At 42.4% G+C, this 26,695-nt stretch overlaps 2 protein-coding genes across 3 annotated transcripts in view; one reads left to right on the top strand and one right to left on the bottom strand.

Moving 5' to 3' along the window:
- The first annotated feature begins 331 nt into the window (after positions 1-331).
- Positions 332-8,797, top strand: rint1 (RAD50 interactor 1). Its single transcript, XM_034217632.1, is given in 16 exon segments — positions 332-618; positions 746-871; positions 1,005-1,120; positions 1,476-1,649; positions 2,023-2,163; positions 2,992-3,082; positions 3,084-3,182; positions 3,689-3,799; positions 3,875-4,100; positions 4,253-4,390; positions 4,858-4,952; positions 5,399-5,503; positions 5,886-6,106; positions 7,547-7,727; positions 7,890-8,008; positions 8,297-8,797. Coding segments are annotated over 16 exon segments (2,388 nt in total). The 5' UTR covers positions 332-384; the 3' UTR covers positions 8,508-8,797.
- A 730-nt stretch (positions 8,798-9,527) lies between these two features.
- dennd5b (DENN/MADD domain containing 5B) overlaps positions 9,528-26,695 on the bottom strand; it is a 54,874-nt gene continuing 37,706 nt past the window's right edge. The window contains exons 8-23 of one of the 2 annotated variants that reach the window (XM_034217630.1): positions 25,539-25,689; positions 24,873-24,963; positions 23,194-23,325; positions 22,652-22,804; positions 22,226-22,307; positions 20,916-20,997; positions 20,516-20,644; positions 19,858-19,979; positions 19,300-19,445; positions 18,334-18,375; positions 17,608-17,726; positions 16,844-17,031; positions 16,687-16,769; positions 14,946-15,072; positions 14,415-14,589; positions 9,528-12,479 (exon numbers count right to left, since the gene is read on the bottom strand). In XM_034217630.1, the coding sequence (XP_034073521.1) occupies positions 12,296-12,479; positions 14,415-14,589; positions 14,946-15,072; positions 16,687-16,769; positions 16,844-17,031; positions 17,608-17,726; positions 18,334-18,375; positions 19,300-19,445; positions 19,858-19,979; positions 20,516-20,644; positions 20,916-20,997; positions 22,226-22,307; positions 22,652-22,804; positions 23,194-23,325; positions 24,873-24,963; positions 25,539-25,689 (2,006 nt within the window). In that variant the 3' untranslated portion in view covers positions 9,528-12,295. The remainder of the gene's footprint in view (positions 12,480-14,414; positions 14,590-14,945; positions 15,073-16,686; positions 16,770-16,843; positions 17,032-17,607; positions 17,727-18,333; positions 18,376-19,299; positions 19,446-19,857; positions 19,980-20,515; positions 20,645-20,915; positions 20,998-22,225; positions 22,308-22,651; positions 22,805-23,193; positions 23,326-24,872; positions 24,964-25,538; positions 25,690-26,695) is intronic. The other variant, XM_034217631.1, reaches the window with a different exon arrangement.

The following is a 26,695-nucleotide window of genomic DNA, read 5'->3' as shown; positions in this document are numbered from 1 at the left end:
AGGAGATTTTCCAGTGTTCTTTTCGGTTCATATGGCTAAAGAGAGACTGATGTAGACGTGTAGACTGTGACGTATCTCAGACTCTCTTTGTCCACGTTAGCCAATGAGAGCTTGTTTTCCACCTCAGCGTGCCCCGTAGATACATTGTGACTGAGATAAACTCATGTTTCAGTAGACGGAAGTAACAAGACACGTGTATCACATTTTGTTTATTTAAGAGCACACGAGGATTACAAAAAAAACTGGGTTTATCGGGTTTGTAGTGCCACGTAACACCGTCTGACACTATGACCGCCCGCTCGGGTAACAAACGGTCACAAAGTGGAAACGAACGCCCCCTCCTGTACTCAACTGGCAGTCTGTTGACGACACCAGAGAGAAAAGATGGCGGCGCCCACAACAACAGTGCAAACCATGAACTCACTGACAGACACTTTGTTAAAGCCCGTTTACGCAAACAGCCAAGGTATGGACTCTGTTTCAGCAGATTCGGGCACACTGCAGGACTATTTATTGGATTTCATGGAAAAAGAAGTCGGCAGTGACCTGAAGTCCCTGAAAAATGTTGGCCTCTTGCTGGAGAAACTGAGAGAGGAAAACAGCGTCCTGGAGGAACAGGTGTGTTGAAGACTACACCAACACGTCCTTGTTTGTAAAGTCAATTACATTTACAAGCTTATTTTTCAGCTGACATGCATGTCCATTCATGTAGACATAAGCAGTGAGTGTACTTTGTGTCCTGCAGGTCCTGACCGACGCCAGCTCGGTGCCTCCTAAAGTGTCTGCAGCTCTGTCTGCTGCTGAGGAGGCCAGCTGTTCTGTGGAGGATTTACTGCAGAGAGAGGCACTTATCTCCAAAAGACTGCACCAGGTAGGGCATTTTATTTTTGCAAAAGCTATCAGTTCCTTGGGATGTTAAACCTGGCTGTGGGCAGAATCTTAAATGGCTTCTTGAGTGCCATTCTTGAAAGGTATAACCATGTGTATTTTACTCCATCTTCTAGCACCTACAGGATGCCCAGCCTTGGATGGATAAACTTGACCAAACGCTACACAAAGTCAACACAATAGAGAGACATGTGAAATACCTACGATGCCTCCAACATATAGAGGAACTCAGGTAATGTGAGCAAGCCTGAGCCGAGGACGATACAGATTTTTCTTCTCAAAGATAAAAAATGTATGACATGATAGAAAGAGGAGAAGATAGACAACATAATGGAAAGAATAAACAACCCTAAAAGGTTAAGTATTGAGGGTGTAAGGTATTAAATATACTTGCATGAGTTCCAATCATACGGTTCCAATTTGGGATATTATACACAGTTAGTCAAATCTATAATTTTCTGAAATAATGCTATAATTGAACACTTTATTAGACTTTTGACATCCAAGTATTTCTTTTGGAATACAAGCTGATATCCCTGTGTGTGTTGTGGGCTGACGCAGCAGTGTGTGTGTGTGTGTGTGTGCAGCGCTGCAGTCCAGCAGTGTCTGATGACCAGCAGTGTGTGGGAGGCCATCCGGGCGGTGGACAGCATGGCGGCTCTGGACGCTGGACTGAACCAGTCGGGATGCTCTCACCTGCAGGGCTTCCTCCAAGAGACACTCCACTTCTGGCACAAGATCATCAAAGACCGACTGACCACGTAAACCTAGCCCCCCCCCCTTTGTGTCTAAAAGTTCAGAATACTTTATCTATCCTAAAGGGATTTGGGTTTTCTTAATAGTTGCTTCATTTTAAAATGAGATAAATAAAAGATACATTAACAAAATACAAGAAAAAGTGTTATCATAAAAAGTTAAATGTCCACTTCAAAATGATATTAAAAAAAGTATATAAGCTTTTAAGTTAAAGTACAAATGTACACACTATACACTACAATATATAACATTTAATTGCACAATATACATTGTTTTTTGACGATTTTAAGATATAATTGCTGAATTGCGAGAGAGTATAAAGATATCCCTGTATCATAATCTTGTTTTTAATGCATCCTCCTCTTCTTTCCTTCCTAGTGATTTTGAGAAAGTCTTAATTCAGCTTCATTGGCCGTTCATCGCCCCCCCCATCCAGACCCTGACTCCCACTGCCAACGGTCAGGAGATCAGCAGCCAGCTGGAGCTGCTCGTCTCCCAGCTGCTCGCCCTGCAGAACTCGTATCCTTCACAGCTCCATTATATTCATAAAAACCCAGTTCATACACACCTCCATTGCATCGGCTAATTAGCATCGGCTAATTAGCATCGGAGGAAGCGTCCCTTGGGTAACAGACTTCTAGAAGTATTTGTCCAAGGGTGTCTTTTGTATCTTGACAAATAATCCAATTCATGAAGTACCTTGATGTTTTTGAAGAATATTAGCTGCAAAAAATGGCATAACATATTGAGCCTTTTTGAGTGTACAAGCTAACATTTCACTTGTTGACATTCATGAGATTGCATTAATGGAACCCCCAACCGCACTTTGTCATGCCACGCTCATTATGTGATGTTTGATATGTGAAAATATACTTTTGCCCTGTAGAGTTTTACCCCTCCTGATGCGACGGATTGCGACTATGTATTGTTTTTATAGACTTGCTGCATAAATAAATGTGACATGAACATGTATACATTAGCACCCAGTGGCATAAAACATTACAAAACAAACCCTTCAACTGTTTCAGTGTTTAAAAAATGAAGTGGTAAGTGAATATTTTTGAAATAAAATGTAGGCAGGGATGGATGGGGTATGGATATACTGTGTTGTATAAAAAAAGGTGTGACCAATGAATGTGCTATCATTGTAAAAGTGAATCTGTCGCTCTCTTTGACATACACACATTTTCCATTTGACAGTATATAAAGCTCAGCATGTCATTAGTGTGTTAATGAACTAATTCACAACACTGGTTATTAATAAGAACGGAATGACATGTAACCTGTTCCCAAAGAGGAAGTGATGTGTGTGCTCCATGGTTTGATTCCTTTAACACCCCCTGGCAGTGATGATCTCATTTCCCAGAGGGCTTTGGCCTCTTGTCAGGGTCTCCCCACGACCCAGCCTGCTTCTCCAGCCCCCCCTCCGTCCCAGGCCCCCCCCCCTCTGTCTGCCCATCCAGATCATGTTGCTGCCGCTCAGCAAGAGGTTCAGATACCACTTCTACGGCAACCGACAGACCAACACCCTCAGCAAGGTCTCCCAACACACAACACAACACCAGCCTTTGCGTTACAGACTTCTCTAAACTAAAGTCAAGTTTTGACGCAACTCAAATTACATTTCAGTGTAAGCATTTCATCCTAGAAAGGTTAGATACAGAAACGTACTATTTATTTTTCATACATGTATTGTAGTAATAACCAAATGCTACTGCAGTTTTTATAGCAAACACATAATGGCAGCATAGCCTTGTTCATCATTTTGGGCTTTTTTATTCAAACATTTTTGGATGTGCTATTTAAAATACATTTTGGAGAAGGTGTCAAGTTTTGGGATTTGATACTAGGCTCCTGTGATAAGTCTATTATAAACTGTCTAGTCAAAATACAGACCCTATTTTCAAACATTTCCCTAATGAACCCATTTAAACCCTACAGAAACCCTTTTGGTCCCTACAGAAAAAAAAGTACAACATTCTCATCAGTCAGAACATTTGAAGTCACACCCATAACACTCCTCCTTTGTCTGTGTGTTTTCCAGCCAGAGTGGTACCTCACTCAGGTTCTGATGTGGATCGGGAACAGCAAAACCTTCATGGAGGAACGGATCCAACCTATCCTGGACCGAGCCGGGGCCACAACCAGTGCCATGGTACGCTGTTCTCAGACAGGCTACGTTGGTTAAGTGAGTTCTTCATCAGTCACTGTAATGGCTGTCTGTGTGCAGGTGGAGCTGTGTCGGGGCCTCCTCTCTCTGGTCCAGGAGAAGGTGGCCAGCGATGCTTCCCGGCTGCTATACGACGACGCGCTCTTCTGCCACCTGGTGGAGGAGGTGCTGCAGTTTGAGAAGGAGCTGAGAGGAAACCACTCGTTCCCCACCGTGCTGCCCGGCCTGCTGCACCTCCTGCTGGAAGACGCCATCCTGCAGAAGTGGCTCACTGTGGAGAAGAAGAGTACGTTTAGTGCTAATTACCCTTAGCTTATCAATTACTCAGCCGGCATTACCTTGTTTCTCTTGCATGCCTTCACATTGAAGCCTTCACTGTCTCTGTAAGTTTGTTTGTTACAGTGACAGCACGTTATAACTCTGAGCTCCTGTGTGCAGTGGCGGTGGAGAAGATGGACGCCATGCTGTCGTCAGAGGGAGCGTGGAGCTCTCAGTACAAAGACATCAGTGATATGGACGAGCTGAAGGCTCCCGACTGTGCAGAGACCTTCATGACCCTTCTGCAGGTCATCACTGGTACACGTTAAAGCTTTTTTAAGTGGCTGGCAGTTGAATATTTTAATTGGAAAAGCATTTAAGCTATTCATGAAACTCAGCAGGTGCTTGTTTTTAAAGAGAAAGTAAAGTTTAGCTTTTGGAAAGGAGGAACAATCAATAATAGAATAATGTGAAATGACACATTTCCAATCTGGAGTCGCTGCAGAGCTTAAAATGGCATTGTAATTGAACACAGAATGACTGGCCTAACACAGTTTAACGAAGGATCAGGGCACATGCAAAACTAGTTAAACAAATTCATCCCACCATGACCTTTGAGTAAGTAAAATATTTACAGCTGAATAGTCAGTAACAGGTTGGTAACACCCATAATCCTCAGCTTTTCAAGTGTTGTTGCTCAGTACCGACATGCTAGTAATGTGTTTTGTAAGAACATTTAAAGGATTTATAGTAAAAGCCTTAGTTTTGTCCCCCTCTGCCCTCAGAGCGGTACCGCTCCCTGCCCTGTCCTTCTGCACAGCTCAAGTTTCTGGGGCTCCAGAGAGAGCTGGTGGACGACTTCCGCATACGACTCACACAGGTAATGATGACAGAGAGACGAGGGTAGTAATGGAGGAACAGCCCAAGTGTTGAAAGAAAGTTATAGTATGTATGACACCTGGGCTTAAATAAGAAATATTTATTTGAAGAGTTAACTAGGACAACAAGTCAGAGTTTCCCAGCCTTCTTGGTAACATTTCCCAGCTTGTTTCTGCCATGTGACAGTAATCGTGTCCATTTTGTCTGCTGGTAAATTTAACTTAGTTTTATATTTAGAGTATTGTAAGATGGAAAAGTAATACATTTTTTAACCACCTTTAATGTTGTGTCATGGTGTTGTCTCCGATGTCATGTTTGTTTGTTGCCTTTCTCCAGTTTTATCTTATTGCCTGTGCATGTATTACATATATTTGTTGTTAAGAGTAATGGCGGAGAGAGAAATCATTTTGAGAGATGGTTGATGGAATTATTTTCTCTTCTTCCCAGGTGATGAAGGAGGAGTCCCGCTGCCCTCTGGGGGCTCGATATTGTGCCATCCTTAACGCTGTGAACTACATTTCCACCATCCTGGGAGACTGGGGAGACAACGTGGTGAGTGGACCTAATAAAACGGCTGATTTGCCACAGCACAGTAGGAAGTGTCTCAACAATGCATCTGTACCCAAATCCATTTTTTTCATTTGAAAGCTAATTCACTCCAGAAAAACTCATCTACAGGCACCAAGTCCTGACCTACATTCTCTTTTATAAACATAACACATACAAAAAGATTTGTATTTCTCACGGAAAACTTGGGATTAAATGTAAAACGTTCTTTACTCCTTATGTTTTTCTTACTCAAAATCTTGCTTTCAAAATAACAACTCTCCATTATATTATCTAATACTCTGTGCTGTTATTGTTGACCTTCAGACCATCACAATGTTTAATAGGTGACACAGAGTATATATTTATGTTTTCACTCTTTCTCCAGTTCTTCCTGCAGCTGCAGCAGGCGGCGGTGTCCCTCGGGGAGGAGGGGGTCCTGGGGGGTCTGGGGGTGTTGGAGGTGGGTCGCCTGGCCTCTCTGGAGGGCTCTCTGTTCGAGGGTCTGCTGGCGCTGCTGGACCGGCTGAAAGGAGACATGATGGGCAGACTGCTGGAGTGGACCATGAGGGAGATCACAGAGAAGGTCCGCCCGTACGGCCAGGACCGGTGAGAGCCAGAGACCCTGATTTAATGCTTCACCATCGGGATGGGAAGGATGGGAACCCTGTATGCTGCAGTGGGGGGGGGGGGAGGATAGTTTATTGACCTGTAGTCCACCACGCTAGAGACATGGTTCTGGAAAAAGCTTAATTCCAGCTTTTGTCTGGGGCGGATTGTCTCTCCGTCCCTCCATCTTTGTATATTTTATTATACGATCTGCATCACACTCAGATCAGGTTGAGACTCTGAGACACTAATTGGGTGTCGTCAGCGTAGCAGTGGTCTGAAAAACCATGCGGGCTAATGACAGATCCGAGCGAGTTTGTGTACAGGGAGAAGAGGAGGGGACCAAGAACAGAGCCCTGAGGGACCCCTGTAGTTAATTGACAAGGGTCGGACTCGGACCCTCTCCAAGTTACCCTGTAGGTACGGTCTTTGAGGTATGAGGTGAGGAGGGAAAGTGCAGAGCCTGAAACTCCAAGTTTTTGGAGAGTGCGAAGGAGGATCTGATGGTTCACCGTGTCGAATGCAGCAGACAGGTCCAGAAGGATGATGACAGAGGAGAGGGAGGCTGCTTTGGCAGTGTGCAGTTCCTCAGTGACAGCAAGGAGGGCAGTTTCTGTGGAGTGACCTGCCTTGAAACCAGACTGGTGCGGATCCAGAAGGTTGTTCTGATGGAGATAACAGGAGAGTTGTTTAAAGACAGCGCGTTCAAGTGTTTTAGACAGGAACGGGAGGAGAGAGACAGGCCTGTAGTTTATAACATCGGACGGACAGAGGTACAATTATACTTACTTACATTATTATTGTTACAGTATTACAATTGTTAAACTAAGAAGGCAGCCACCCAGTAATAATAATAATGTTAACTAGGTACAGGAGTTCTAGTAAATGTGTGATGAAAGTTAGTCTATTACTAAAGCTATTTAATTTAAGTGAAGAAGTGACTCTCTTGGCCTCAGGGTCTCATTGAGCTGTTTAGTAGTCTGTTGCTGCCCTCTGGTGGACTCCTGTGGTACTACTGAACATGTTCACCTGGCCATCTACAAAGGACAGCATCAGTCCATTGAATTGTTTCAACGGAGCATTCTCCCATCACTTTTATTTCTTTAGAAAGTTTATTTGTTCTCAATCCCTGTTGACACCTCATGTTTGTCACCTGATTTCTCCTTTGCTTCTTTCATCATTTCTTCTCACATGTCTATTGCATGTAACCAGATGTTGATACAGGGCACTTGTTGTAAATGTGCACTCATTATTTGAATAGATTTTTAACAATTTATGTCTTTTGTCATGTTATGTCTTTTAGAAAATAAAATGAATTGAGTTGATTTGAGATTTAAGAACTAGGCTTAGCCCAGATGCTTACTGCCGAAAACAAAGACCTTAAAGGGAAACAAGAAGATAAACATTCTGAAATGTATTCCCCCCCGGTCTTCTCTCCAGGTGGTTGTCCCTGCCGCCCCAGCAGGACCAGTCCACCATGACCCTGTCCAGCTCGGCCTGTCCCATGATGCTTTGCGTGAGGGACCGGCTGTTGAACCTCCATCAGGTCCTGAGTTTCTCTCTGTTCCAGCTGGCCTGGCAGGGCCTGGCGGAGCGGCTGGACAACGTTCTCTACCAGGAAGTAAGAGACGTGTTTACTCTCACCCGCAAAAAAAACATTGTTAATCTCTTTAAGAAGAGCCCTAATGTGAACCCCTGTCTGCTTCTGTTGTTGTGTTTGTTGCTTTATAACCGCCAACGTGGTTTCCTCTCCATACCATTATAATATCGGTCTGTCTGTCAGGTGGTGCTGTTTAATCACTTCAGTGAAGGGGGGGCCGCTCAGCTTCAGTTCGACATGACCAGAAACCTATTTCCTCTGTTTGGCCACTACTGCAAAAGACCTGAGAACTTCTTTAAGCAGTAAGTGTGTGTTGAAGAATTCTGTGTTTCCTTTCATCACAGTTTAAGAAATGTATGTGCTAACATAATATAGTTTGAAGCCAGCTGTGGGACAGGAACTTCATCTGGTCTCTCAGTTAAATTATTTAATGGCTTGACGTGACATTATTCGTATCGGCAAAGCTTGTTTAAATGATGAAAAGTGAATTACATTGCAGTACAATCACGAACAAATGTTCACAAAACCAATGGAAAGAAAAGCACTGGTAACATTCCCTCCAACATTCCTCCCCCCCCCCCCCCACACAGTGTCAAGGAGGCGTGCGTCCTGCTGAGACTCAGTGCGGGCTCTGCCATCCTGCTGAGGAACCTCCTGAAGGAGTCGATGGAGGCGAGGGGGGGGGCGGCTGCAGGGGACCCTCCCCCAGAGTCGGCCCTCAATGAGCTGGGGGTCTACTGTTTGGCCCCTTGTGATGTTTTAATCCTCCTCAACCTCAGAGCCTCCTGGCCCGGACAGTAACAACCCCCCCCCTCCACCCGGCAATATTTGCTTGGCTAATCCTTCTAATGACATTATCCTTTGTAAAGAAGACAGGAAATAATACTGTTCAGATAATAAGTTAATACTATACTGTTTATACTAAAGACACTGTAAGAGTTTATTATTGTGTTGCACTATTCCTTGGGGACCCACATGCCTCCTGTAACCTCAGTATAAAAGTATACCACCACAACAAAGTAAACATAACAATAGTTATCTGTTCAAATGAATTGCATAATAAACCCTCCTGAGCTGCACATCTCTATCAATGGTCTCACTTTACTCTCAGAGAATTGTCATCTTCCCAGAATGCTGTTTGTGCCAGGATTGTTGCTACGTCTTTTATCTCTATCCCCTCTATCCCCTGTCTCTGAGCATGGAGACAGTAAACAGCTGTGTCCACTCCAGCTTTGGAGAAGTTTCCTCCAGATGCTGCGGTTGATAGGATTTTTATTTTAGGACTTTTGAGTGTTTATAATTTTTTTCTGTGATTTAAGACCTAAATACTATGTTTCTTTTGAAATGTTTAACATACTTTACTTGTTTTTTCCCCCATATTTTTCGGGATACTACCATGTCTTATTTCGACATAAAATACTCCGTTTTTCATTTTCGACATATTATGCATTTTTTCAACATAGTATACTGTTTTTAATTCAGATTTCTCGACATAATATACTATTTTTTGACATACTATACCATGTTTTTATGCATCTTTTCAAATCTACATAGTTTTGTCAACATAGTATGTTGAAAAAACAAGAAAAACAATAGTGTAGCTTTTGTAAAAACGGTATAGTATGTCAAAAATATCAGAAAAGCAACAGTAAATAATAACTAGACTTTACAGTTTAACCTTAAAATAAAAAATACTTTTATATAAATGTTAAATTGAATCCAGAAATGACCATTGATTATTTTCCGCCCACTATCTAACATTTTAAATAATGGAAGACATGCTGTACAATTGAGCGTTTTTTCGACATACATACACACAAACACCTTTAACACACCGTGTGTTTTTATTGAAATAGGCATAATAAATATCAGAACAAAGAAGTCAGTCCGACACATCTATTTGTCCGGTGGCATTCTGGCCATGAGCAGTCACTGCTGTCATGGCTTTGGGTAGCCTTTATATCGGGGTCAATACCACGATGTGTTCACCGTTCTAATAAAAGTTTGCAGTAGGAGGAATCCCAATCGTCCACAGCAATTCATCCCATCAGAAATGTTCCCTGTAGCCACGTGTAGCAAAGAGTTCGTACACAAACTGATCTGGGACCAGACAGAGGAATCTGTTATTGCTTGTTATGTGCTTTGCAGCGGAGCGTAGTCCTGCAGGCGAGGCATTAGAGGTACACAGCAGGAGAACACAGGGTTAAAACATGATCAAATCTCATCAAGGGGAAACATTTACAGCTTCAAAGTTTCCAGTTATTCCACAGGCTTTGTCAACCTTAAATTCCAGTGCTTCTGTCAGCCTTCTATGAATTAAAGTTAAATGAATAAATACATGAAATCATGACATTAACAAAAACATGTTGTGGGTCAATACTGGAGAGAGGGAAAGACACTGGGGCTGCAAAGACTTCCAGTTTCTGTCCTCTCAATACTCATGGTCCATCTAAAATTCATAAGAGTCACAATAAATACAGCTTAGTCTACTTGTCATCATGCACTAATGACAATATTTACACCATTTCTCAGAAAGGATTCAGACGGCGGTAAGAGGGGCACATAACTCATGCAGCAAAATTACGGGGAAATAAAATGCATTTTAAGAAAAATTGTTTATAGAGTTTCTACCAATCAATATCAAGGTTGGAAGAGGAGCTGGGACTTAAAATGATTAAAATCCTAAATGAAACATAAGATTCTGTCCCTCCATTTTATATCGAACAGGGGTCATGTTGCATTCAATTCATATGGGAATTAAACGTTTTAGTGGCTAGTTTCTAAAACCCCTGCACTGATATCAAATACATTTTGTATATGGTAAAACACAATTAAAGGATAAGGCTAATGTTTTTTTTAAATATATTGTCATGAAAAGACCTGATCCAATAACAAAAATAATGTCCTATTAAATGCACACTGTGCTGTGAACCAACTGGGAATTAATCCACCACTGAAAATAGTCCCCACTGTTTTAGTTTGTGCACAGGGACGAGCTGTTTCAGAAAAATAAAGCGCCTTTAAACGAGGAAACTATATATTTAAAATCTATGTCTTTAAAATAAGACCGGCAATTAAAGTTAAAAAATATTGAGAAAGCTGCTAACACTTAATTGGTTTTGGTCTTTTCATGATATTTGTTGATAATAAAAAAACATCAGCTTTAACATTACACCTACTGTAAAGTGAGAAATGACAGTTTTCTCAACATGTTTCATAGGAAGACCCAAGTCTAAGTGGCTGATTCCCCTTGTACTCTATTCCAGTGATTACTACATTCAGTTCATTCTTGACCGTGGGAATATAAGTATGACAAAATAATCTGAACACATGTCCCCTTATTAGCTTTAGCCAGATGTTTTAACTACAAAGTTCTCTACTTAATCCATGCGATGACAACCAAGCAAATACAAAATAAGCTGGGGAAAAAATCTAGTAAGAGGACCTTGAGTTAAATTATTTAGTTGAACCTTTTAGTTGTTGAAATGGAGATATTGGCAAACTGTTAAAAATGATAAATGAATGTGTGAGGCTCACACACCATCGATCACTTCTTAAACAGCAAGTTGGATGTTATACAAACCAAAGCAGGGTACACACACACACACACACACACACACACACACACACCACACACACACACACACACACACACACACACACACACACACACACACACACACACACACACACACACACACACACACACACACACACACACACACACACACACACACACACACACACACACACACACACACACACACCATTAAAAACAGCCAGGTCGATGCCTGTACTTGAGTAGGAATGTCCATGTAGCCACAGGTTAGCTCCTGACTCATCACTGAGATCAGCTTTTGTGTTCATCCGCATGTTTAAAGCTGAGAGAATGCCCAACACGAGTCCAGAGGATAAAAATAAAGAGAGGCATGAAGAGCCGTCAGGAAACACAGAGTCAGAATCCTCCTTTCAGTGTCTCTTGTTTCCACATCTCAAAAAGGCATGCTCGCTAATGCTACCGCTAACTAGCCGCAGGCGAGGAAACAGGATACATCAGTTTATCTAGTTGTATCTACTGAGGGCAAGCTAGGCTACATAGCTAGCACACAGGGACACATCTGCTACTCTGCTAAGAACATTTTGAAGAAAACACCAGCAAACGTTCAACCAGTGTATATTCTGCTCAACAAATGTCCTGTATCCCTCCAAGCAGCCACTGCATCAGTTCATTTCAGTGCAATGTAAAGTGTTTAGGGATAACACATGGTTGGTAAGGGTCTTGATGGATTAAAAGCAAGTTTTATGTTGCTTAAAAAGGACTTTCTCGAACCTGAAGTGTCCAATTCTGGTATCTAATTGGACACTAGATAAACACGATTAAGCACTGGTGGGGTAATAATACTGCATCCAAGCTTATGGTTGACCCAAAGTCTTACTTCTCTGTTGCTTTGGTAACCAAACTTTTCATTTCCGTCACTCACTTCCTACTTCCCTGCTCATCCCAGAGCCAAAAGGGTAAGAGTGGGAGGGTGGGAGAAGCTGGTGGAGGAGAGGGGAGTTTTAGAGGAGAACGTAGGGGGTCTCCGGGGCTAAAGGGCGATGCCTTTGACGATGGAGGCCTCCAGGGTGATGGGGAAGTCGTGCAGCGTCTCCAGGACGTCGATGTGGGAGCTGACCGTGGCCCGGTCTCTGAGCAGGGCCGAGTCCTCGTACATCCTCTGGATCACCGGGCACTCCACCAGCAGGGGGACCCACTGGGGCAGCAGGCGGTCTCTGAGGGACAGACAGTGAGAGGACATTTAAACATCTGTGGCAGGACAGCTGGATTTATTGACCCTCAGTAGAGTGTCTGTCATCTGATAACAGGACTAGCTAAGGTAAACATCTGTTCAAATAGGGTCTGTTTATTCAAGGCCTCTACCTTAATAAAAACATTGTAGGACTGTTTTACAAAGAATCTACTTTAAAGGCCGTGAAACCAATCCGTCTAGTATGTTTTCATATGCTCAAAATTGGATTTACGTTGCACATACACACATCACTTGAAGTTTAGGAAAACAAAGTTATGTAATACTAAATGTTTGTGATCATTTTTCCCATGGGTCTTTGAAATCTTTGAAAGTTTGTGATTTTGAAAAACAAACAAATTAAAGGTTGTAGTGGCAAATTTCCTAATGTGTAATATGTTACCTAATATGGTAAAACCAAATGCAGCAGTTCCATGATGATGTATTCAGTTCATGTCCCTTGCTAGACTTATGATTAACCTCAAGTGTGTCTGGGTGTCAAACACAGTGTCTTGAGCAAGTTCCTGTATTTCTTCCCTGTTCCATAACAACTTCCTGCTTTCCCTACTTCCATCTGTCTTGAACAAGTTCCTGTTTTTCCTATATTAGCAATGCACAGTTTCTGTTCCTATGGAAAGGCGTTGCTTATCTCTCTTTCCAGCCCAGCAACAGTGACAGGTAGGGATGTAACGATACCAAAAACTCACCGTACGATAATATCGCGATAAACAGTCCACGGTACTATATTTATCACGATATTGAAAAATAAAGAAAAAAAAAACGTGATTTTTCTTTTTACTTGAATTTTTTTTTCTTTATTAAATAATAAACCTGATTTGTACAGCATTTTAGAAGGATAGTAGTATTTTAAAGTGTCAACAATATAATAATCAGACCCTGCAATAGAATAAATCAAGTTTCACTATAGTTTTTCAAGTAACTCAACTCTAACTCACTCACTCAGCATTATCAAGGTTATCTTTTAGGAATATGAGCATGTCCACATTTCCAGGTAGAAGCTGGGATGTTTGGGCGTTTACAATATCCCCTGCTGTGGAAAAAACTCTCTTGCTTGGTACTGATGTTGCTGGGACAGAGAGATGTGCTTTGGCCATGGGTGACAGCAGTGGGTAAAACTGTGCATTGTCTCACCACCACTTCAAAAACAAAACAGTTTTTGCCAAGAAGGTGAGGCTTATTGACAGGGCGAGATATAAATATACTGTTGGTACTTGTCAATGGTGTGTAAATGTAGCCCTGTAAATACGATGTCCTTTTGTGTTATCTGTTGTTATATGTTCGTGTTGTAACCTACTTGCTGCCATGTTGGACAGGTCTCCCTTGAAAAAGAGATCGATGATCTCAATGGGACCACCTGGTTAAATAAAGGTTTTAAAAAAAAAGAAGAAAAAAAAAAAAAATCGCGGTAGATTTGGTCAGTCTCACGACGGTATTGAGACATTTATTTACCGCGATATCGCGATATTCGATATATCGTTACATCCCTAGTGACAGGTGATGAAGTGTTGTTAAACTGTCAAGATCCTATACACACACTTCCCTCTGTGTGCACTCTTACAGACTACTCTGTACTCTGTGAGACATGTACCTTTGAAGCTTCAAATAAAGACATATTATTATTAGCCTACTACTAGTACATCTCCAGATTATTGACGAGGTAAAATATCCGCAACAAGGTCTTGAAGGTATATTTGAAAATAGACACAAACACACAGGAGTCATTTAAAGTGCTTGAACTCATATATTTTGGAAAAGAATATCAATTGTATTTTAAATATTCTTTTTGACATTAGTGTGGTGCAGTATTTGTGCCATGACCGGTCCTTGCATTTGACCGAATGTGGCCTGAAAAGTACTTGAAAAGTCACGCAATTTACATCACAGAGGTGGACAGACTGACCTGGCTCCGAGGCAGACCAGCAGCTGGAACTTCCCGTCCTTCCCGATGTTCCTGCGGGTGGAGTTGATGGCATTGACGTAGTGACAGAGTGATTGACAGGTCCGTCCCAGGGGCTCCGCTGTCTCCTGGAGGTCTCCCATCTGGTCAGCTGACTCCATGTAGGCAATGGCTTTCTCTGCAGAGGGGGGGGGGGGGGGGGGGGGGGGGGGGGGGGGGGGCGGCTCATGTTTAGTTTTCACCTGGCTTTACCAGATAAATAAACTGTTAAATCACACAGCATGCACAACTTAAATACAATTCTCTTGGCAACATTGTCAAAAAATTAAAAAAAAGGTATGTAAAAATAAATATGTAAGGATGGAGCTTCATATGCATTATCCTAAACTGGCTTCATAAATAAAGTTGGATTAAAAAACTAAATAAGTGAAAAAGTATAATTCCTGACATTATTTCCCCATAAATCCTCTGAAAAGGGCCACAGTAAGTAGTGCATCGTATGATCAGCAGGTGGCGGTGTCCCTCCACACTCACCCACAAAGTCCCACACAAACACGGTCTTCTGGAAGAGCCGGGCGGACTTGAAGCCGTGACGGAAGAACTGTTCCAGAGCGGACACCAGGCTGCTCTCCCCACACAGCAGCACGGTCAGGCTGCCTCTCTGAGAGAAGCATACATTACATTACATTACATTACATCAGCTGTTCAGAAATAATCTCTACTTCCAAAATGGTATTTAAAATAAAGCTGGGTCTACAGCTGGGAGTTGCAAACGGCTCTCTGCAGGACACACAGTGAGAGGACGTTTGAAGTGCCAATTTTGTTGGATCTGTATTCATAAAAGGCTCATTGTTCATGTTTCTTTCTATGAAATATTGAGGTTTGAAGCTGCAGACTAGCTGGGATTTTCAATGACAGAGGAGTCCTTTCTTCCACTGCTGGTTAGCGCTAAAGCACCCAGATATTGTTCTAAACTGTATTAAAGTAAACAGGTATTATCTTGAACTGTATTGAATTGAACATGTATTATTTGGGACTGTTTAAAGTAATCCTATATATCTAAACCTTCTTACTTACACTCCATGACCCAGAGACCCTGACACACACACATACACCTCCTGTCTCCATGCAGCACACACACATAAACTCCTTAACCCAGATATCAGCAACACACACACATATGCCTCTGCTTATCAGCATGCACACACACACACACATACACTTTCCCTCACTAACACACACGTTCTTTTTTCAAGGTTCTTTCTGGGAATAATCCCAAGCACCAATATATCTGTGTACAATGTTTGATTGTTTTAAAAGAATAGTTTGTGTGAAACCTTCCCTGGGAAAGTAAAGGAGTTAACCCAGGTATAAGATAAAAAGTGATTCTGACCTTGTAGAGTTCCGATGCTCTCACGCTCTGTTCAGAAGAAAAATACTTTTTCCCAGAACTCTGATTCGCTGTATTGGGCCCGACCCAAAGTGAATCCAACCAGTAAGAACACCTAGGGGAGTGAGCAACCGACCCAAACTCCTCCCCACAGACTCTCTGATTCGCTTAGGAGTAAAATGGGACGGAAGAGCCGACACACATCTCCGCCCCAAATATGTCCATATATACTGTTGTTTCTTCATGCAAAATGCCTCCTGTTTCTGACTGGCTGGTCCCGATATCTGTATCGCACGGCAGTAGAGCGGGGAGCCCGGAGTGTTCTGTCTCAGGGCACTCTGTATTTCGTATTGTGTTTTTTACTGTATTAAAATCAGATTATTGTTATAACTTTTATGCCGGTGTTTTGAACTCCTTTTATTAAATCTGACCAGGCTCATCTAAAGGACGGCGCGGAGCAGAGGTGGGCTTTAAGTCACCACTATTGTGTTTGCTCCTACAGCGCTCACATGCTTTGTACATTTTCAGGAGCTTTTCCAAACTTAACAGCTTAAACGGTAGATGTCACAAATCTTTACGTAGTCCTGAAGGATTTATGTGTTGCAGTGTTAAAGTTCAGAGGGGACCATTGTTGATTGCCTCTGACTACTCTCACAGGGTTGCACTCCACACAGAAGGCACTTCAAATGTAGCTCGGTTTCCTCTGCTGTGGCGCTAAAGTAGGTCTGCATGTGACCGGCACTTTACTGATGTTTACATTATGAGCAGTCAGTGGACAGAAACAATGAGAATTACTCCACTCAGTTTAGTGATGTGAAGGGTTCAGAGGGAGGGCAGCAGCTGTCGAAGAATGAGTTCATTCAGTAGTGACAAGGAGATCCTCACCTCTTTCTCCGGCTTGTGGAAGTGTTTGATGATGTTGTTCACGGCCTCCCCGATGGCCTCTTGGATCTGGGCTGAAGTCGGTTCTGGAGAAAAGAAAGGAATTAATATAAAGACCTCAACATCCCAGAATTCATATTTTACTGTTAGGAGTACTGACTGTATCCTCGTCCGGACAGCGACGTGACACTGATGCGTCGGATCTGGGATGGCGAGCGCTGCAGCGGGGGTGTGTAGCAGCCTCTCCCAGAATCCTCCTCTCCGCTGGGCAGCACCGGCTCCCCGATCAGGACCCTCTCCAGGCTGCCGTCGTCCACACCCTTACCGAGCCACCGGCCACACGGGAACCTGAGGGGGAGGGAGGAAGTTGTGAGAAAATATCTAATATATAACTATTATACAACTATTAAAACAAACCATTAGAAAACTTAAACATAAGAAATGTTTGAAAGAAATCTAAATGAATAAAAAAAAGTTACAACAATTAAAATATGATAGATTATTGAATTTGTTTTAATAAAAGCAAGGATGTGCATTATTTTAAAACTTACAAAATACAAAAGCCTCAAACAGGGTTAAAGGTTTCTGGAGCTAAAAAGGGATATTTAAAAAAAAGTTTTTCGTACTGATGTATTCTCAAAATATAGTTCTGAAGAGTTTATAATGTTTGATTATTTGGCGACGACAAATCTAAATCCATTAGGAATCTAGTGTTGCTGTTAACAGGCAGACAAAGCAGCGAACCATGCATTTAAAGGAATAGTTATACTTTTTCTTCTAGATCTTTAATCCACACATTTTTAATTGTCGATGAGATGACAGGATTAAAAGCTACATTAATACTTTTTTTGTAAGACAGGAAAATAGGACTTCTGGGAGTACTTTCCCCTCAGCCTCAGCTACCAACACACACCCTGCACTCACTTGTATGTGTGTCCTGTGATCTCGTTGCGCACCATCACACAGTCCACCAGCCATTTCGCCAGAAGGCCGGCGTTGTCGTGTCCCAGCTGCACCGTGGTCATCTTCCCCAGGTTCTGACACTAAACACAGCGGAGAGGGAATCTAGTTAATGCAAAGTACTTTAAATAATGTTAAATCCTTCTTAATAAGCTTTGTCAATGTACATCTACGGCACTATCACAATAACTGTTATTACTGCTAAAGTCCTCCCATAACCAAAACAGTGTCACCTTCCGAATTAATGAGATTAAAGGGAATAGATCTCTGTTCATTCAATATAAGTGTGTTAATTGATTTAATCCTTGGCAATGAGAATGTGTTGGATTGAAACCCTAATCCTTTTCAATGAGGCTTTCCCAGAATGCACTGGGCTGACATTTCCACACTTAAGTAATTCCTAACATTAAGCTACCTTCAATGTTGTTCAATACAATATCTCTAAGTAGTTTTAAGCAGCGCTAATACGTTACGGTACATTCATTTAGATTTGAGGGGGTGAGAGAAGCTGACATAAAGGTGGTGATCTATACTTAAAACACTTTCTAACAAGAGAACAGAGCAACTATGACTAAAAGCAAATCAAAAGGGGGCCGACTGCATGACAACAGGGCAGCTGGATGAAAGCATTTCACAGAGACTGATGGAGATGATGGGGGGTGGGTGAGTGGGGGAGGGGCTGCCTCTAACCTTGAACAAGGCGGAGATGTGCGTGTGAGGCCTGAAAGCAGACTGGGGGAGACGGAGACACTTGTTAAGACACAATGGGGGGACAATCACAATGGTGGAGTGGTGATTTCAAAACCAAAACAAAGCAGCATCCATCATGCAAACAGAATGAAAATCAGAGGGGAACAACATGCAGTGAGAGGAGGCAGCAGATAGGAGCTGAACATGATCATGAGGGGAGGAGGGGGCATTAACGTTATTATGTGTTGGTCAGTTCAACTTTCTGTTAATAGACCTGTGTTCATTTGCATAATCCTAAATAATGTCAACGCATGTCAGTAGGTAGATTGTGCTATGTATGTTTTATTTATAGTCAAAGATAATTCTGATCAAATTCGAACAGATGTTGGAAACAAGGTAACGGTCTATCTATATGTATGGTTGTTGACATGTAAAGTATGTTAAGAATCTCTGTTTGACCGACACTTAAGTTCATCTGCCTGTTTCAATTAGAACTTAAGGTCCCATTGACTAAATTCTTCCTCTGGTTAAAATGTATAGATAATAACAACAACAACAATGTATTGTAAAAATGTGGCTTTAAGTTAGATGCAAAAGTTGATTTGTAAAACAAATTGTATTAGGTAGGTACACAATTAAAAAAGAATATAACATCAAGTCAGGAAAAAAAAGTGCAAAGATTTTACATAGTATTACTTTACTATCAGGCTACTTTGAGGGGAAACATTTATTAGTAAGACTTTGTATAGATTGTACTGAAAGTGAATGATGTGCTACAGAAGACCAACCTTCTACTAAACCAGAATGACGCTTTAATGAACTCACACAAGCAAAACTAGTTGTAATCCCTTAAAAGTTAGTACTGCTAGCATGCAGTGTGAAGGTGTCCCAGTGACAGAGGAGGCAGAGTGTAACTGAAACTGCACTCAGAGGACTCAGCTTCAGACTCAGGGTCACAGAACTCACATCAAAGGTCATCTCCAGGACGTTCTTGGGGATCTGCATGATGCCCGAGTCTCCCAGCTGTCCGGACACACACACCCAGGGGTTGGAGGTCGTCATGGCGTTGCTGAGCTTCTTGATGGGGATGATGACGACTCGATACGGGATCACTGCAGAACAAAAACAAGCATTAGAGAAGAGAAACATGCTGATTCCACTCATTATCTAACTGGGTCAATTTCATTATAAAATCCAGATTGAGGCCAGGAGGAAAACAGAATAATGGATCGGATAGTAGAGGGATATTAAATCATCACCTACATGTTCATTTATCGGAATAAAGGCTTAGCTGCTCTGTGAGTTGAATAATACATTGTGCTTTAAATCTTTGGTTAAAGTGTACATACATCGTCGTGGTTTATTCATACTAATAGCTCAGCCTGCCATTGATCCACAATCATCCATGTAGCAGCTGACATTAACAAAAAAGGAGGAATGGCAGGAAGAGGGGTTTCTGAGATATGAGGTTTGATATTTCAAAGGTGGGATGTGGTGTGTTATTTAGATGGCCACAGGACTCACTGATGGTGGTGAAGACGCTGGTGAAGCAGAAGTAGTCGACGGTGTTGAGGGAGAGCAGGTGGAAGAGGAACTGCTCCTTCTCCTCCTCACAGCGCAGGAAGGCGTAACGCTTGTACAGCTTCCTGTAGACACAGAACGTCAGGTTAAAAAATATCACTGTGAAATATCATCTGCTGTTTAAACTCCTGTCTTTATATTTATAGAAATTCTTCCCATGTGTTCCTGTTGAAGTACAAGGCAGCAAGAAAGACAACAATGGAAGGTCAGGAGTGATATAGCACTGATCTTTTCCACTTAAAAGAAATACAACTTTTAATTATTTAACTGGACAACAGCAGTTCATAAATAATGCTGCAACATTTTCTTTCAGATGGCTAATGCACATCTGGTCCCATATAGAGCAGCCACTCTCCCAAGAAATGGAAACAAGCCCAATCAGGAGAGGTATAATTATCAAGCTTTAATGTCCAATCTATGAAGGTCTTCACAGGTTTAAAATAATAGAAATGTAGTTTGGATTTTCATATTGGTGCGATTGGTTTAAAATAACGTATGTTTTGGGACAAGCGATGATATAAGTACAGCTGCATCTCAGCACATGGGTTTCGATTAGCAGCATCACAAATTGTGTGTGTGTGGTGTGTGTGTGTGTACTCACTTGGTTAAGGCTTGTCGGCACAGCAGCTGTTTGAGGTGTTGTGAGAGCAGCTTCTTCTCCAGGGAGAGACGGATCCAGGCTCTCGCCCGGCCCACATCTGTCTTTATCTCGGACATGCTCTGGATATGCCTGAGGACGTAGACCATGGAGGGACAGAAGAGAGATGGGTCAAGTACAGCCACAATGTATCTAATAATTGTTTGGTCTCTAAAATAAAGTGCCAGAATTCAGAATTTCCCTGCAGAGCAAGTTGTCTTTTATAACATTTTGCAATGAATCCAATGATTCAAGGTACAGATGGATACTGAATAAAAGGACTACTGTTTGTAGTTAACTAGCAGCTGATTCTGCATGCCCTTAAACTCAAGTGATCACTACAGGACAGTAACATGTACTGTACCTCATATCCTGTATGAGAGACACGCGTAGAGATGGCATCGCCATGGAACAGTCAGACTTCCTCCTCTCAGGAACATGTGACACTGCAGAAGTAAAATACAGGATATTTTTAATTTGCCTTTGTCAAAATTTGATCAAACTTTTAAATGGTTAACAGTTTTTGAGGCTAAAATGGGGCCTGCAACAGACTAGTTAAGGCTTGTTTTGGATTAGGATCTAAAGTAACGTGTTGTAGCGGAGGGTTTGATACAGCGTATTTCTGGTATATTCATTTTAAGTGAGCTGACTTCGAGGTTGGAAGAAGTTCAGAGAAGGCCTTAGGGTATGGGAACAGTTGACCTTTGTTAGTTAACTAATCCTAAAAATGTCATGAGACGATGTGTGTTACTGAATTGGGTCGCACGGTTGGAGGGACAATGGTCGTTCTGAATGATCAATGGCTGTGTGAGCTGGCTTCGAGCTCAGAGGAAATGCAAAGAGGCTACATTTAGATATAATACAGTCAAGTGTTAGTTAAGGAAAGAAGTGTATGTGCGTTCATGTGCAGATGTATATATAGTTTGTTAATTGGATAATTAATTTCCTGCAAGACTCCTAAAGACGTCATGAGATGATGACCTTTCGACATCTGGAACATGTCCAAGTTTAGGAGAACTGACAATGTGTGTGCGTTGAAGATGTTTAAGGGGAATGTGTGTGCGTTAAGGGGAATGTGTGTGCGTTCTGTCAAAGAGTCCTAGGTATGTAAAATTCTACTACTCCAAAGCATTGCTGTAGGACTGCTTGAGGGCAGAGGTAATGTTTTCCTCGTTACTATTGATTGTTGTACAACGAAATAATCATTGATCAACTATACCTGCAATACATCCCTATAAACACACACACACACACACACACACACACACACACACACACACACACACACACACACACACACACACACACACACACACACACACACACACACACACACACACACACACACACACACACACACACACACACACACACACACACACACACACACACACACACACACACACACACACACACACACACACACCACACACACACACACACACACACACACACACACACACACACACACACACACACACACACACACACACACACACACACACACACACACACACACACACACACACACACACACACACACACACACACACACACCTCCTTGTAAGGAGATGGGGCGAACCAGTTCAGGAGTGAACAACCAATTAGAAGATATGAAGGGAGAAATGTGTGTGTGTGTTTGTATTTGTGTGTGTTTGTGTACATGTGTTCTACCTGGTGACTCCGCCTGCTGCTGCTCCAGCTTCTCCTCTCGGGCATGGTAGTGCAGCATGTGGGACCACAGGGCCGACTTCCCCTGAGACGTGAGAGAACCAAAAATCACGACACACACCAAAACAGCTACTGATGAAGATTATAATCCCACACAGAGGAATAATCAGGCAATAACCTCGTAGACTTAATATCCAATATGGTCATACAGATCTGATTTAAGCAGTGTGTTACATACGTATACACACAGCACTAGTGGGTGTTTGCCTTCTTTAGCATAAATCTGAGGAGATTTGAAATGCAGACAAAGAATGGAACTTCACCTATTTCTCCCTGAGTGTGTGTGTGTGTGTGTGTGTGTGTGTGTGTGTGTGTGTGTGTGTGTGTGTGTGTGTGTGTGTGTGTGTGTGTGTGTGTGTGTGTGCTGACCTGTTTGACCTGCAGCCCGTGGCTCCAGATCCTCTCCAGCAGGTCACACAGGCTGGCGATCAGAGTGTTCTCCTCCAGCCCCGTGATGGTGGCCTCCCCGTGGCCCAGCTCCACCGCCTCTCGGCCCATCTTCTCCACCAGCATCCGCTTGGTCTGAAAAAATGCATTAAGAAGTTATAAAGTATGCCAAGTGGAATTTGAATATGCAATGTAAATGATAAATGTTTAAGACAACAGTAAAGCTAATTAGCATTGTACTTATACCAGTCGAGTTTATATGATAGCTATTTATCTGTATTAGACTGACTCTATACTGGTGTCAGAATACAAAAATGTTGCATCTTGGATGAAAATCCTTAGTCTGATATTCAGACAAATTAACAGAATAACTTCTATGAGATCTCATTTTGATGAAACCACCTTTGTGTCTCCCTGCATGCATCATTCATGAGAGATGACACCCCTCAGAGCTTTGTTTGTGGGTGTCAGAGGTCAGTGAATGACAGCACTAATGAATCGCTGCTCTCTCTGTGGGGTTTTACCTTCATGCGGCACTCCTTGAGCAGCCCCTCCACAAACTTCCAGTTGGTCTGGGCGATGACGGCGGGCGACAGGTCGGACAGTTTGGGCTGTCGGAGGTTCTTCCCCAAGCTGCGGGCCTCCTGCATGAATTTCTGGAGGTCAAAGAGAACCGCTTAGTGAGAAATCAGGATGTACTCTGATCAGAAAAATATAGAATTAAGAGAAATGCTGGAGTGGTTTTTAACACAGGTGGAGACATTACACTTGCTCCTCTTTAACACCACGTGTCAGAATAGCTTGATCCATCAGACACAGATAGAATTATCAGCTTTTAGTCAACCAGTAAAAACATTTAAAAGAGTGAAAGTAGTGAAAATGCAGCACTTCAAAAATAAAGTTAATATGAATGGAGGTTACACAGGAGAGAAGTGAGAGCCTGTTTTTTCTCAACACACATACATACAGTAAGGACAATAAGATGAGGGGTGGGGGTAAGGGGTTACAGTGTAAATTCAATGTTATGCATGCACATGGCGTTGTATTAATACATGATTTACAACATAGATGTTCTTTCATTATTATTAAATAAATAAAAGTATATATACATTTGTCTCACTTGTTTGTTTTTTTATGAAGGGGAGCGGCCAAAACGGTTTTAATACAGAAATGCCCTTATCGTATCCCATAGAAAGTTATCTGGCTTAACCAAATATAACAGGCATCTTCTTCCATACTTAAGAGGTTCAGAAAATCCTCCAGCCATCAATTTATTGAAGCATTTTGGATCTCTGACTTTCCAGTTCATTAGTTGAGAGGCATGCTAGGGCTATGAGTTTTATTCTAAATTTAGATTTGATGCCATTGGGCGTAGATCCCAGTGAGCATGTAGCTGGACTTAAAGATACATCTGTATTCAGGATCTCAGCGAGTGTGTCTACATCCCAAAAAAAGACAAGTAATTGAAACAACTACATGAAATAAAAGACAGCATAGGTGATCACAGAGAGCAGGAGGAGTCTAAGCTGAGGTGAAGCCGGCGGAACAGCTTTCTTTGTATTATAAAATGCTGTTTAAAATGATTAAACTTCATAAAGGGAATGTTTGATTGCCTCCCTCAGCTTTAAGGAATTACAGGAAAACGATTCATGCATGTAATCCAGTGCAATTGCAATTACAGTACGCCTCACTCTCTTTACACCATATCAGAGTGGGATTAAACTGCTGATGCACACAGAACATCCCATGGTTGAGGCTGCAGTTAGAGGGTCAGGTACGGGGTGGAGGGGTCTGAAACAGAAAGTCCACAACACAGGAAGCTCCTCCACATACCAGGCAGGACGCAGAGGCAGATTTTTTAGGCGGTTTGATAGGCGGAGGGGACGCTTTGTCCCACTCCCAAAACGCCATGGAGTTCTGCAGGACCAGACAGCCCTCCACCTGCTGAGGAGGAGGAGGAGTACGACCCAACCCCCGACCGACAGGCACGGCACACACGAGCAGACAGGAGAGGAAAGGAACAAAAAGAGAAGAATGGAAAAACAGAAGGCAGCATGCACGTCTTCAAAAAAGAGGAAAAAGAAAGCTAGAAACAGTTGCAGAACAAAACTAAAGAATGACACACAAAGAAATTAAAGACATGCTTGTAGAGGAGGGCATTCAGAGGAGAGGTTCTGGGACGGCTGTGAGGAGGGGTCTCTACCTCTTTCAGGTCGTTTTCCAGGCCCAGGTGCTCGGTCTGATGTCTGTGACGCTCTTTCCTTCGCTGAGCTGTCGCTGTCCTGTGAGACCACCTGCAGTTCAAACAAGGGGAAAGAAATTAGTTCTACAAATACTTTAGAGCACTTTGAAATACAGGTTAACACATTTACATAGTGTCTTCCACTGTGCCTTATAGCCTTTGCTGACCATTTACATGTACAAAAACCTACACTATAGGTAAGAGAAAACCCCCAAAAGCATATTACAATCTTAGCATAAAGACTGGAGGCAGGGGGAAAAGCCTGGATGTTTTTTCTTGGTTTTACTTTCTCTTGTGTGTCGCTGTTTTTCTTGCAAATGGATGAAAGGATAAAGAGATGGGTAGACTAATTCAATACATTCGATTAATGGAGTCATTAGACTCTTTCAAAGCACACAACCACATATGTATTTTCTTTCCACCGCTGAATTGTGCCCTTAGAAGTGTAGCTTTTAGTGTTTTTTGTAAAACAGCAAGCGAAAGTAGGTTTTCCAGTAAATTAACTAAGCATCACACATGAAGTAACCGTGTTAAAATCAACCCAGCCAGCCTGTAATGGGTTGTTAAGTGCTGTCTTCATCGTCGTTTCACGTGTGGATTTCAGTCGCAGGGTGGAAGTGGACTCACTTGTTATTGGTCGGCCCCGTGTTGAGCACGTCGGCCTGCAGTTTGGGGAAGAATCCCTGCTCGTATTTGCCCTGACCGATCTTCATGTCCAGCAGGTGAGGGTGGATGGCGGTGTGGTCGATCTTCATCAGCCGCTGCTCAACGGTCTGAGCTTTAGAGGAGACAGAATCCATTCAGACAACACTCATGTAAAACATTTTATTGACTTGCTGTTAATACCAAATGGCAGAACCAACCAAGGAGTTGGGCGGGGGGGGGGGGGGGGGGGGGGGGTGTTATTGTTGAATTTGCTGTGCATGTTCAAAAAAGAATATTGTTTTCCTTGTAAAGAGAACCCCTTGTTCTTCTGTTGAACAATACTTACACACAAATATTCCAAATGTATATTCATGTTAAAGTGTTTGTTGTAATTGTAAAATGCTTTGGCCCAATGTCACTATGGCCAATCCAATAAAGCTATTTGAATTTGAGAGAGAGTGGGAAAATGTTTCCTATTTCTCAACAACTGACAATAAAAAGAAACAGAATATTTTCAAATGTCAGATGCATTGCAGGAACGTAGCTCAATAATCAGCCAAGTAAATATTGGAGGACTGGACCTGACAACACCCACTGTGTCCTTCACCTTTTGCTATCTTCTCCTAACACGTAGACACTACATTAGCAGACGTCTGTCCACAAACTCCTTGATGTTAATCTGTCTGGGTCTTGTTGCTTTGCTAGAGGATTGAACATGTTGTGTGTGTCCTCCTCAGACAGTTCTGGAGTGAGCAGTGAGGCGAGGGCGTCGGAGCGAGTCTCCACAGGGGAATGCAGGGAGAGTTTCCTTATTGTCTGTATAATTGGGTACATGCATGCGCCATCGCGCTCAAATAAGCTCACCATTAAATTGCTCGGCTCATTAGCGTGAAACAGTCAGGGGCGCAAGCAGACGACATGTTAGCGTACGCACCAAAGGAATGCAGGAATAACTCACGAATCACTTTGATAAGAGTTACTGTATAAAAAAACTGCAAAAACTATCTTTGGTTTGTAAGTAAACCTGCAGTCTTGCTTTTTTCCATTCAGTCCCAAGTCTGACCTCCCGCCTCACACTGCACATTCAGCACCAATTAAAAGGCTTAACGAAGGGAAAGTCGAGCAGCACTAATTGATAA

This window comes from Gymnodraco acuticeps, unplaced genomic scaffold, assembly GCF_902827175.1.
Source record: "Gymnodraco acuticeps unplaced genomic scaffold, fGymAcu1.1, whole genome shotgun sequence".
In the NCBI taxonomy this organism is placed as follows: domain Eukaryota; kingdom Metazoa; phylum Chordata; class Actinopteri; order Perciformes; family Bathydraconidae; genus Gymnodraco; species Gymnodraco acuticeps.
This window is presented reverse-complemented; position numbering and strand designations above follow the sequence as displayed.